The sequence below is a fragment of the Thunnus albacares genome, chromosome 14, assembly GCF_914725855.1.
Source record: "Thunnus albacares chromosome 14, fThuAlb1.1, whole genome shotgun sequence".
Classification (NCBI taxonomy): domain Eukaryota; kingdom Metazoa; phylum Chordata; class Actinopteri; order Scombriformes; family Scombridae; genus Thunnus; species Thunnus albacares.
In genome coordinates, this window is record NC_058119.1 from 5,499,416 (window position 1) to 5,511,619 (window position 12,204).

The 12,204-nt window shown below is 39.9% G+C and overlaps 1 protein-coding gene across 3 annotated transcripts in view; it reads right to left on the minus strand.

Annotated features, from left to right (window-relative positions):
- Nucleotides 1-12,204, minus strand: part of thada (THADA armadillo repeat containing) — a 98,801-nt gene that overhangs the window by 55,247 nt on the left and 31,350 nt on the right. For all 3 annotated transcript variants that reach the window (XM_044372477.1, XM_044372478.1, XM_044372479.1), the window contains exons 27-28: nt 11,003-11,092; nt 6,009-6,140 (exon numbers count right to left, since the gene is read on the minus strand). In XM_044372477.1, the coding sequence (XP_044228412.1) occupies nt 6,009-6,140; nt 11,003-11,092 (222 nt within the window). The remainder of the gene's footprint in view (nt 1-6,008; nt 6,141-11,002; nt 11,093-12,204) is intronic.

Sequence of the window (12,204 nt, forward strand, 5' to 3'; positions counted from 1 at the left end):
AGTTTCCTCCGGAGAGACTGTAGCATGTTGGATAAACAAGCCCGAGCAACAAGGTTTCTGTCACTGAGGAATGGAGGAAGTTAGGAAATGAAGTTAGCGAGTCAAATAAGTTTGTTTCATTCATTCGGACAGAATGTACAGCAGAGACCCGGACACCCCACAAAAAACCCCCCACATCATGTTTAGTTTACTGTCAAAGCATCTGTGTAGAAAAATTACAGGCTTTGGAGACCCCCCCCCCCCATTATTAGCATAAAAAAAAGCCCATCCCTCAACTAACCACAAAATTTCATCTGTCATCTGCTCACTTCTGCAAAAGGTCTCAAAATTATGAATTCACACTGTACATGCTGACAGGAAATGTGTGAATATGTCTGCTTAGACAGACACCCATTGTAGTATAAAACTGCTGTCCATGTCAATTTGGAGTATATACAGGCCTTATGATTAATAAAAACATTTTGATTACTGATTAATCGTTTTGTCGATGAAATGTCAAAAAAGTCTCAGGTGATGTCAAAGCATACTATGTAGAAAATTACAGGCTTTGGAGACGTCCCCATTAGTAGCATAAACATCCCTCAACTAACAGTTCACCTGACAAAATTTCATCATCTGTCCACCTCTGGTCCAAAAACAGAGGGTTGACTGTTATAAAATGCTCGTTACAAGCAGGATTAAAAATATGCAAACACTCTCAAGTTGCTACTTTGACAATTAAAGGTACCCTTGGTCACTAGTAGCGGTATAGAGCAATGTTTTTAAAGCGGGTTCCAGTTTTGTTTGTAAGTCATGCATAAGGACAAACATGCACTCGCAGCAGCAGAAGTCGACACAATTCCACATTCGCACTATTCTACAGTCAGTGGTGGTAACGTGCCAAGAAATGTAGCAATGTGCCAGAAAAGGCTAGAAAGAAGGAAACCGCAAGCTAGTCCAGCGTGGATGTAAACAAAGCCGGTTTTAAAATGTTTTAAAAGTCGGCTCTGCAAATGTTTTACAAGGAAGGAAATGGACTCAGCATGTTTGTTAAGACCTCAATATACACAATGCCTTTGGTCCAAAACTCTGAATGTAAAGTTTATTTAGTTTGGTGCTTCACTGGCCTAGATATGAAAAAAATAACATCTAACATCATTTAATTTTATGACAATGCTGAACTACTGCAGGTACTTTTAAATACTGGTGGGCCCAAATTGCCACTTCAGGTACCGTATCAGTTTACATTTTGAAAGTGAATTGTGGAAAATGTCTTTTAGTTTTTTTGCGTGTGGCTCAGCGGAGGCAGTAAGGAGGTTCAGCCGCTGTTGGCGAGTCCAGCTTTCTCTCAGCATTTCTTTATAATTTGTCACTGTCTTCTGTCAGCGTCCGTGCAAGACAACAACATTATAATAACATGAGCAGTGAGGTGAAATATACGGCATCTCAGTCGGGAAGGAAATGACAGTCCTCCCTTTTGAAGCCTCGTTGTAAAATTTACGGGCATTACCGTGCCCTTTCGAAAAAAGAAATGAGATATGAGACGGTGAGGACGGGAAAAAGAAGGAAGGGAGGCAGGGAGGGTGAGAAGAGATGCCTGGACTGGATATCACAGGACATAAATCACAGCACTCCGAGGCTTTGCCTTTACATCAAAGAGAGAATGAGGGAAAACATGAGAGTCTGGAAGAGAGACAGTGGAGGAGATAAGAAAAAACTGTACACCACATATAAAGATGTCGAGGGCCTGGATGAAGCGCCCATCGATCATCATAATAAATGTGTCTGCTGATCATCCTCCTCCTCCTCCTCTTTGTCGTCATCGTCATCATCATTCTCCTCGTCATTATCCGTGCAGGTGTGACGCATGCAGAGGCCAGGCGGCGAAGGAATGTAAAAAATCTAGTGGCGGGGGAGGAAGGGGGGAGGGGGAGGGGGGTTATGAAGATAAAATGCTTTGTGGTGTGATGGAGGGATATAGGAGAAGAGTTATTGAGCGTGATGCTCCGTCCTGTCAACAGAAGAGGGGCTAAGCTACAGCTAATCCTTGAAGGTGGGTTCAGATCATATGGAGGGGAGGAGGAGGAGGAGGAGGAGGAGGAGGAGGAGGAGGGGGGGGGTGACAGTCGTAGACCTCGTCAGACACGTCCGCACACGCCTGGGGACCATGGGTTGTTGGGGAGGGGGGGGGATGGGAGGGTGGTACAGAGAAATACGACCGGAGCCAGAGAAGTTGGGGCTGGGCTATATTTAACATCTCCAACATGTGGGCTTCATTTGAGTGAATGTGTGCGCTGCATAACTTCTCTGACAGTCGAGCAGCGAGTCAGTACTCAGCAACGACCTGTTAACTGCCCCCAGAAGAGATGGATCTTTAAGAAAATCACTTTAAAATCTTACTAATATACTGATTTGTTAAATTAAAAAGTGTGGTAAAGTCAGTAAACAAAACTAGTAGTAAGTGATGTGGTAAAATGTGTGCATTCTTTAGGCTTCAGCTCTAAACAGTTGTTTACTATGTTTACAACCCTGCCAGTCTGTGATCCTTTTACACCAAAAGGAAGAGAGGCAAATGTCATATTGTTGATGAGCCTGGTGTTGACAGCAACTTCACTCTCAACTTTCTATTTGTCACTTTCCAACCACAATCTCATTCAAACAGGATGCCCAGAAGATATCTCGGTGAGAGTTGAGCTGTGTGACTCAACTTTGAGATTGAGGCGAATAATACGGGTGTTTTGTTCTGTAAACACAAAGTTTAGATTTCAAGGATTCTTAACAGCATCATACAGATTCATATTGAAACTACTGAAGCTTGGTTCTTGGGAAAACCATTTGTCTAATATCTGACTGTTTATAAAGCTGTTCATGTTTATTGTTGGTATTTCAGCAAGTAGTTGCAAAAAAGTTATTTCATGTAAGCAGACACGCTTTAATGAGCAGAATCATGAAACAGGATTGCACTAAATGTAGAGATTTGCCAATTTTGCAAACTAAATTTGACAGTAGGAGGTGATCACATCTGAATAAAATAAAGCGGCTACATTTAATAAGGAAATGTCTCCTGAACAACAGTAAAGCTGAACTTAAGAACAATTGCTGCACCTATTCAGCGACTCTTCTCCCACCAGAGAGCAAAGACATTCCGATCAGAGGAGCGCACAGTTAGCTAAAGTCATGTTATGCTCTCTAGAAGTCATCAAAACTTTATGCTACATCATTCTACCAAAAATCTAAATGTCCACTCACAAAGCACGATACATTATACTAACAATATAGCGAGTATAATACAGTACTGACATCTCGCCCATGTACTACCGACATTTACAGACACATGTACATGCACACACGGCGCTCGAGCGGTTATCTGAATCGTAAGTAGAACATTCCAGCCTCAAGGTCTTAACACACACACACAAACTCAAGAGAGCGCACACAAACACGACTGTCTGACTTCCAGCGCTCTCATCCTTCCACTCCACCCTCTCCAGCTGTAAAAATACTGCGTTTAGTTCGACAGATTATCGTCTGACAGGAGAATTTAAAGAAGATGCTGTTTCTTATCTCGCCTTCATACATAAGACCACAGTGATTCAAACATGGAAAAGATAATCTGCTCATGTCATGATGTGACGTGTTTTATATTTCGGGAGAAAGAAATTCACAATTTGTGCCTCGGTCTGAGATGTTCTGTTGATCTGCTGAGAGTGTCACGTAGAATACTGTGTGCCTTCTCTGAACACACACATCGAGTTATCAAGCCCTTCTTTTGACCTGACAGCGAGGAGATCACACTCTCTCCACCAAAACACCACCAGATGTGTTTGTTGGCGTGCCGGGTTATGATGGAAGCGGTGACACTTGACTGGTGGTTTAGAAGTGCTTTGTGTTACCATTTGATAGTGTGTTGAACTGTACACCATAAAGGACTCACAGATACTTTCTGTAGCGTAGTGAAAACATTAACTCTGAGCTACTTTTATTCTGACTGTGTGTTTTGTTGTGCTTCTCTTCATTAAAACGGAGTTTTCACGGGGCTTTTGGCAGGTAAGATTCACTTTTAGGGTTACATTAGGTTTTAGGAGCCTAAAAGGTAAAGTTTAAGGTTTTGGGGTAATGCATTAAGTCAATGTGGGACCTCACAAGTACAGTAATACAAACCTATGTGTGTGTGTGTGTGTGTGTGGGGTGAGCTCCAGTTCTAATTTGCAGGTGCAGAAGATGAACACGTTCCAATAATATTTGTGGATTTCTTCATCTCAGGAATGTAAAAAAAAAAAAAAAAAAAAAGAAGGCTGTAACCGCAGTTTCCCATTCCCCCCGTGAGCTTTACTCCCCAGTAAACAGTGAGGGGAGTCCAGATAAAACCAGTTACAATCTAATCAACCGTTGTGACACAAGACAGCGCAAACAACAACAGAACAACTCGTTTGAAAAGACTGACTCAGACTAGACAGGTGTTTTGTCTTAGCGTGCAGGCTAACAATTACACAAATGTACATATATATTTATATCTTGTTTTGCTTTTTGCCATTGTTGTACATTAAGGATATGCAGTATAAACAGGATTTGTAATGTTAGAAAAATCACAAAAGAAATAATGGGAGATACAAGTTTATGTGAAAGATGCAGAGGCACCTGTACAAACAAAACAAAAGAACACACACACACACACATCATGTTTAGACTACAGGTGTTTTGTCTTGGTGATTGTAAAAGGTTCTATACTTAGAAAGGACAGTAGTTCAGAGAAACTTTGTTTGGGAGGTTTATCATGGCTGGGAGAGCAGGTGTGTGACCCTCTTGGATTTGATAGAGCATACGAATCTTTTTTTTTTTTTAACTTCTCTATAAGCAGGCATAAGCTGACTGGAATCACATTCTCGTTGACGGTGACGACAAAAAGGGAGGGGCTGCTGATGGAGCAAACAGACACATACGCAGCATTTTGTAGCGCCGGCTATTGAGCAGCTCTGTTGGGATCTGGGAGCAGCTGAGTGCTTTGTTCAAGGGCACTTCAGCTCTTTTATGAGGGAAGGGGAGGGTTGACAGATGCGTTATAACGGCGTGGAATAAAAAGAACATTAAAATACTTTACTCAAACGTCACAAGACAAGCAGAGAAACAAGACCAATGTCACTGTGATGACATACAGATTTTTTTAAAGCTTTTTTCGGGGGGGGGGGCAGTCAGAAAGCATGTGCATATTTTTAAGTTAACTAATATGATTGGATGTATTTTGACAGTTTTCTGTGTATATTTTTATGCGTCTATCTACCATTTTTGTATATAATGTAAATTGAAATATACTGTAAACAACAGATATGAACATTTTCAGGTTCTGAGACTAAAAGGTGGAGATACAATGATATTGATGTTAGCCAAATTCCATTTAGTAGCTGTTCTGGAGCTTTCAACTGTATCACACGATCTTCTTCAGCGAATGGAGTTTGCTTAATTATTATGAAGTCATAGATTTGAGGGATTTCTTGTCTATGTTGGCATAAAAGATGAAACTGAAAGCTCACTGTTTTACCATCTGCTGGGGAAGATTGTGTGATATGATCAAAAGCTACTAAATGGACTGTGTGCTGAGATTGTTTTGTTAGCTTCTGTTTCCAAGGAATTAACTTGTAATCTTAATGACAAGAACTCCTTGAAGTGCTTAGTCAGATTTAATTCCATGACAACTGGACAAACACCACTTCTGAGGAAGATTGTGTGTTATGATCAAAAGCTCCAGTACAGCTACTAAATGAACCTTGTTGTGAGATTGTTTTGCCAACTATTGTTTCCGAGGTCAAGAGTAAACTTGCAATATCAACTCTATTTACAATGTTTTCTATTCCTAATACATCATGAGGAATAATTTCACCCTTAATTCACCCTGAATCAATCAAAATGAAAGTGAAAATAACCTTGAGACAATAAAACTGAGAGCATGCAATTACTTTGTGTACTGTATAAAGACTGAATACCATATATGATTTACACAAGTGTGTTTGTGTTTGGAAATTCCCACCACCCACCTGATGATGAAGGGCATGAAAGGGGCAAGTCCCAGAGGTGAAGAAGACCCGTCCATTGGAGAAGGGTAGAGTCGACTGAGCACCAGCAGCAACAGGAACAGACTGGGGTGAAGCTTCACCTGACCGCTGTCACTAAACACAAAACACACACACAGATTTTACAACTGCACTGTTTATATCACCTGAATTCTGCACATACAGCAGGGATTGAGTGCATAATAAACAGAGCATGCATTAAATGTATGAGAGAAGAGAAAATATAGCTTTAACTGCACCTTTTTGGACTTGATTTAACTTGTTTTATTGAACCTGGATTGATATTAGACTAAAGGATCTCTCTTTGAATTGCCTTTCAAGTTTAACCAAGGCTCTTATGGTTTCTGGGGAAATTTTCCTAGCTGTCTTGGAGCACTTGGGCTGGATCAGGAACCGACGCTGATGTGAGCCTGTAAAAGCCCATTATGACATTGTTTGTGATATTGAGTTACACAAATAAATGTGACTGCAGCAGCCTGAAAGACACTACTATAAATGGATTGTTGCACTCCAACACGTTGTTGAATCAAAGCTATTATCCTGAACCTTTAGTCGTGTCTGCGTGTTCATATTTAGCTGTTTTGTCATCTTCCTGTGAAACAGCCTGCAGCTGGAGACAACCAGGCTTTTGCCATGAATGTGACCTATTGACAAGTTCGTATCAGCACTATTATAAATCTTATAGCATATTTTTATAGATTTGCATTAAACTAATACTTTGACATTTTGGGAAATACACTTTCTTTGCCAAGAGTTAGATGACAAGGTTGATATCTCTCGTTCATGTACGCTAAATACTGAGCCAACAGGTGATTAGCTAAGCTTAGCTTCAAAACAGGAAGTAGGGGTAAGCAGCTAAAGCTAAAAAAAAGGCTACCAGCACCTCTAAAGCTTACTAATTAACATGTTTTATCTTATTTGTTCAACATTGTTCACCGACATGTAAAAATGTTATGCTAAGCAAAGAAAACCGTGCACGGGCTCTAGTTTCATACTTAAAGTACATGGTTATCAATCTTTTCATCTAACTCTCTCTGCAAGAAAGCAAAGCACATTTCCCAAAACGTCAGACTATTCCTGTAAAGTCCTTTATTTTATGACCTTTGTAAACATGCTGTATCCAACACGTAAAAAAAAAAAACAAACACATAACACAAAACAGAAAGTAACATGCCTAAATTCCCCCAGTGAATATCAAAAACCACCCACACTCCAATACAGTCATCCCCTCATCTGTCCTTTAGCTGAGCTTTTCACTTCCCTCTTTCCTCCATCAGAATCTCTTCATAGCCAACTGACTCAGAATGGAAACTGTCTTTCTCTGCCAGCGGTTTCACAGTTTCACTCTGACACACTCGCAGCAAAGGAAGGAGGGAGAAAAATGGAGGAAAAAAAGGCGGACAAGGACTCAAGCTACAAAATAAGTAAAACGCCTAAAAATGCATGAATACCAGGTATCTAATATGGAGTCAGGCCACATTTTGCCTTCAGAAGCGTTTCGTTCCTTCTTGTCCTGCTGTCAGAGTGCAGCTCTTTGAGGGATAAAGCGGAAATCGACTCTTCAGAGGTTCAGTGAGTTTTATACCTGCTGATGTACTGTCAGTGTTAATAAAACTATTTAAACTTTAGCAGTGTTACCTTAGCAGTGCGTAAGGTGAAAAGATCATCTTTGAATACAGGGGAAAGCATGAGAAAACAGGGTTTACAAGGTGAAGAGTGCCTATAGTGGAGTGTGTGTGTGTGTGTCTGTCTCTCTCTCTCTCTCTCTCTCTCTCTCTCTCTGTCTCTCCTCTCTCTCTGTCTCTCTCTCTCTCCTCCTCTCCTCTCTCTCTCTCTCTCTCTCTCTCTCTCTCTCTCTCCTCTCTCTCTCTCTCTCTCTCTCTCTCTCTCTCTCTCTCTCTCTCTCTCTCTCTCTCTCTCTCTCTCTCTCTCAGGAGAGCAGTATGTCCTTCGGGCCCTGTCATTAGTCATGAGGATCTCATAGAACAGAGACAGAACTACAGACCCCCTGCGAAAACAACTTATGCTTTTCATTACAATATCCAACAAAACACACACACACACACACACACACAACCATCCGCTGGGACTGTTACAGATCGGCAAGATGGGAAACGTAATAGCATCCCAATTAGTAACTGGTCTAATGTGTTTAGTGTCACAGCTCAGTCAAGCACAGCGGGACAGGATGTGATGTCAGAGACCCAGGAGGGGGCAGATGGAAGGGAATTGCAAACATATTAGACCTTGTTGGGATACAGCTGGAGGCTGAAACACTTGACAGGATGAAAAAGAGACTGTGGCATTTAATGGCACTCTCAAATTCCATGTTGAGGTCTTCCACGAATTTCTGCCCTCTCTCCTTTAACTCCTCAATCATCTCCACTAGTTGGTTGTTTGATGAAAGGGTTATTTTTGTCGTACATCTTTTTTAGAGAGTGGAAAAAGAACACTGGCCTTTTTTTTTTATTTTATTTTTGTTCCTCATTTATAATTTAGTGAAAGGGACAAAGTAGGAGGGATACAAAAGAAGCTTCAATACAAATTAAAGCCTTAGCTTATCGTTAAGTTAGCTCTTGGTCTGAATGGTAAATAAATCATCCGTAAAAATAAATTTTAAAAAAATGGTACGTGCTATGAAAACAGTTGTCTTTGGAAGCGATGGCAGCGGCAGATAACTGCAACAATCACTGCACAATAGATTTAAATGTGGGTACTGACCTGAAGTAGTTTCAGAGATAAACCTGGTTAAGTTTGCTGCACTGAGATAATGACGTTAGAATTTTGAATGAAATGTATGAGTCTGCAGGCCGGAAAAAAAACAAAAAAAACACAAACAACATTCTTTTACTGAGAAGACAATCTCCCCTGTGTATGCCTCACGTATGTTTGGGCCTGCAGCATTTTGTTTTCTTAATCAAATTAGGTGTGTTCAGTGTAGGTGCATAAACAAGTGTCCATCTGATCATCTACAGCAGAGAGGGGTTTGTGATATGACACCAAAAATAGATCCCGAAGGTGAAACCCAAAACAAAGATAATGTAAGCTCTCGCTCTCGTTACATCTTATAATAAAAAGAGGAAGATGTTGATTGAGATACAGATAAAGGCAGTAGCGGAAAAAAATAAATAAAACAGGGGAGATGGTATGGTTTGTTCACTAGAGCAACCAAACAAACATGAAGAATGGGAGGATTTGTAGCAACAAATAGTTATTTATATGGAGGTGAATGTGTGTAGTGTTCATTTTGGAAGCTATTTTTAGATTTATTCTTTTAGGCAATTTTAGACTAAATAAGTACTGAAAACTGGCCGCGAGTATGATAAAGTCGTATGATAAAGAATCCTCCGAGTATGTCTGGTCTGCTGATTATTACATGCAACTAATGATTACTGTCACTATCGATTCATCTGTTGATTATTTATTTGGTTAATCAATTAGTTGTTTGGTCTATGAAATGTCAGAAAATGGTGAAAAATGTTGATCACTGTTTGTCAAAGGTAACATCCTCAAATGTCGTCTTTTGACCCAAAGATATTAAGTTTATTTTCAAAGAAGACCGAACGAACCAGAAGATATTCACATTTGACAAACTGGAATCAGAGATTTTGGACATTTTTCTTTAAAAATGACTCAAAGCGATTAATCGATTATCAAATGGTTGGCGACTAACTGTCTTTTGATCAACTACTCAATTAATCGACTGATCACTGCAGCTCTAATCCAGACATCAAATATTCTCTAGAAAAATAAAAGTCCAAATCCATCCAGGCTGTAATGTAACAGGCTGATAGTTACTGATATCTGCATGTTACAGTATTAAATGTTTGAGGAAGCATTCAAGCAAGCATTTTTGCTGAATCTCACTTTTGTTTAATTATGAACATTAAGAGTTTCGATAGATATTTCCATATTTTTGCAAGTAAGGAGTTTCCAACTGTCAGTATGTCAGTATGGCCACAGAACTAGGTTAGGACAACAGATTGTTTTTCCATTCATATTTCCTCTTTAGAACATTTGTTTGGCAGAGTATTTATGGAGGGTGGATGGATTACATAGTATATGTTGCAAAAGTACAACCTTACAATTCAAAATCACATTTCTATTATCTTTTATATAGTGTCATCTATTTTGGGAATGCACTTGTACTGCAACTTCCACAAGAGTCTTAGAAACCACTAACAGACGCTCTTCTACCTCCTGTCCGGCTCTATATTGCTACAGTATGGTGTGGTTGGTCTGTTTGTGTGGCGCGATACACTGTGATGATGTGGGAAGTCAGACAGCCGAGATCCGGTTCCGTGGGAAATTTGCAAATGTTTTAACAAGGAGCAAAGGGAGTGAGGGGAATTGTGAAACAGCCGGTCTGAAAGAGCATTCAATTAATTGGATCCATATTAAGATAAGGCTGCCTGGGGAGCTGTTGGACGACTTGAAGGCTTTTAAGACGGGAGTTTGGGCTGAGCTGACAAAGATAGGGCCAATGAACCTCAGTGGACTCAACTCCCCAATGCAAAAAATCAAAACAAAACCTCGACAAGAGTTTACTTTATTCAGTATTAAAATCTCATGCTTTGAGAAAAATAGTCCACCAATTGAGCAAGTGATATTTTGGAACAAAGGCTCACACTAGGGTGCTATCAAGGGTAATGCTACTCGATTAGAGAAAGATGCTGAGTTCATAGTTCATGTTCCACATAAGAAAATTTTGGTTTTAAGAAAGTGACTTTCAAACTGACAAAAAGTTGCACTGAATTCCCCTCTTCCTCGTCACTCCAGGAAGCCTCCCAGCACAAAAGCACCACTGCTTAATCAGCTTAACAAAACAAAAAAGCTGTCTCATATGGCTTAAATGTAAGTGAAATTAAACCTATAATGGGATCAGGAAGGTGTGAAAAGCCATGGCAAGGGCTGAATGTGGAGTTTGCATGTGTGTGGATTAAAAAGGACCACCTCACCTTTCCACTGTGGCGGCTGCTTCCTCCAGCTGGTTCAGAAGGAAAGGGTAGAGAGCTGGGAAACGAGTGAAAAACTCTCGGCCCGTCATCCTGAGGGGAGAGACAGAGAAGGATGGAGTATTTAAGAATAATAAGAGCAACAGGCATACAGTTATTGGCATACCCAGAGAACTCAGTTTGTTTAGGGTAGTGGTTGAGGATTAAAACAATGACTTTATAAAATAATTTAAAAAGTGGAATTAGTGTAAGTGACTAATGTTTTTCAGTAGAGAATGACCTGACTAAGGAAGGCACAGTGGTTGTTTGAGTCAAATGCTAAAAGCTCCAGTACGCTAACATATTCAAATTGAAAATGCTAACATGCTAATATTCAAGTAATATTCAGAATAGAAGAAGCATGTAAGTGCAAGGCTACTGGAAAGCAACATTGATGGAAAGATTAATGCTCCAAATCACTTAGACAACAGGTACCGTGGTCACCATTTTAGTTTAGCATGTTAGCATGCTAACATTTGGTAATTAGCACTAAACACACATGATCCAACCAAAGTATCGGGGTATTTAAGTCATTAGAATTCATTCTATTGGGAAAATTAAAGTCTGTTCCAAATTTTGCTGAAATCTTTCAAATATTTGTCAAGATGACAACTAGCCAACCTTCGAGTCGTATCGCTAGCATGGCAAAAAAAAAGTTTCTGCTGAAGCAAAACCCAAAAGAATCATTTTTCCGTAAACCCTTGAGTCTTTTTATGTTGACGGTGCTGTAATACACAGTGCAACAAAAATGGTGAAATATTAGTATAATACCATAGAACATAAGGAGAAATTGTTGAATGAACATTAGCTGATATTAAGAGGTTTAACTGGCTATTAGCCCTTTTGATCTTCAAAACTAACCCAGAAAGAGAGACATAAAATGAAGCAGTGGGTGAGAGACAGCAAAAACATTGACTTTGAGAAAGCAAGCAGTTGAGAAATATGAGTGGTGTCCAAGAATAATTCCAATTTACTCATTCACTACACCCTTTAAAACAGAAACTCAATAGATTACTCAGGAGTAAACGGTCAATTGAGATTTCAGACACTTGTTAATAATTGTAATGTTGTGGTCATTACTCACATAAGTGTCTCACAACTGTCATTTCTGCCTGCATTGTGGAAACTTTTCTGGTTCCAATGTGGGGAAAGGCACTCTATACTGC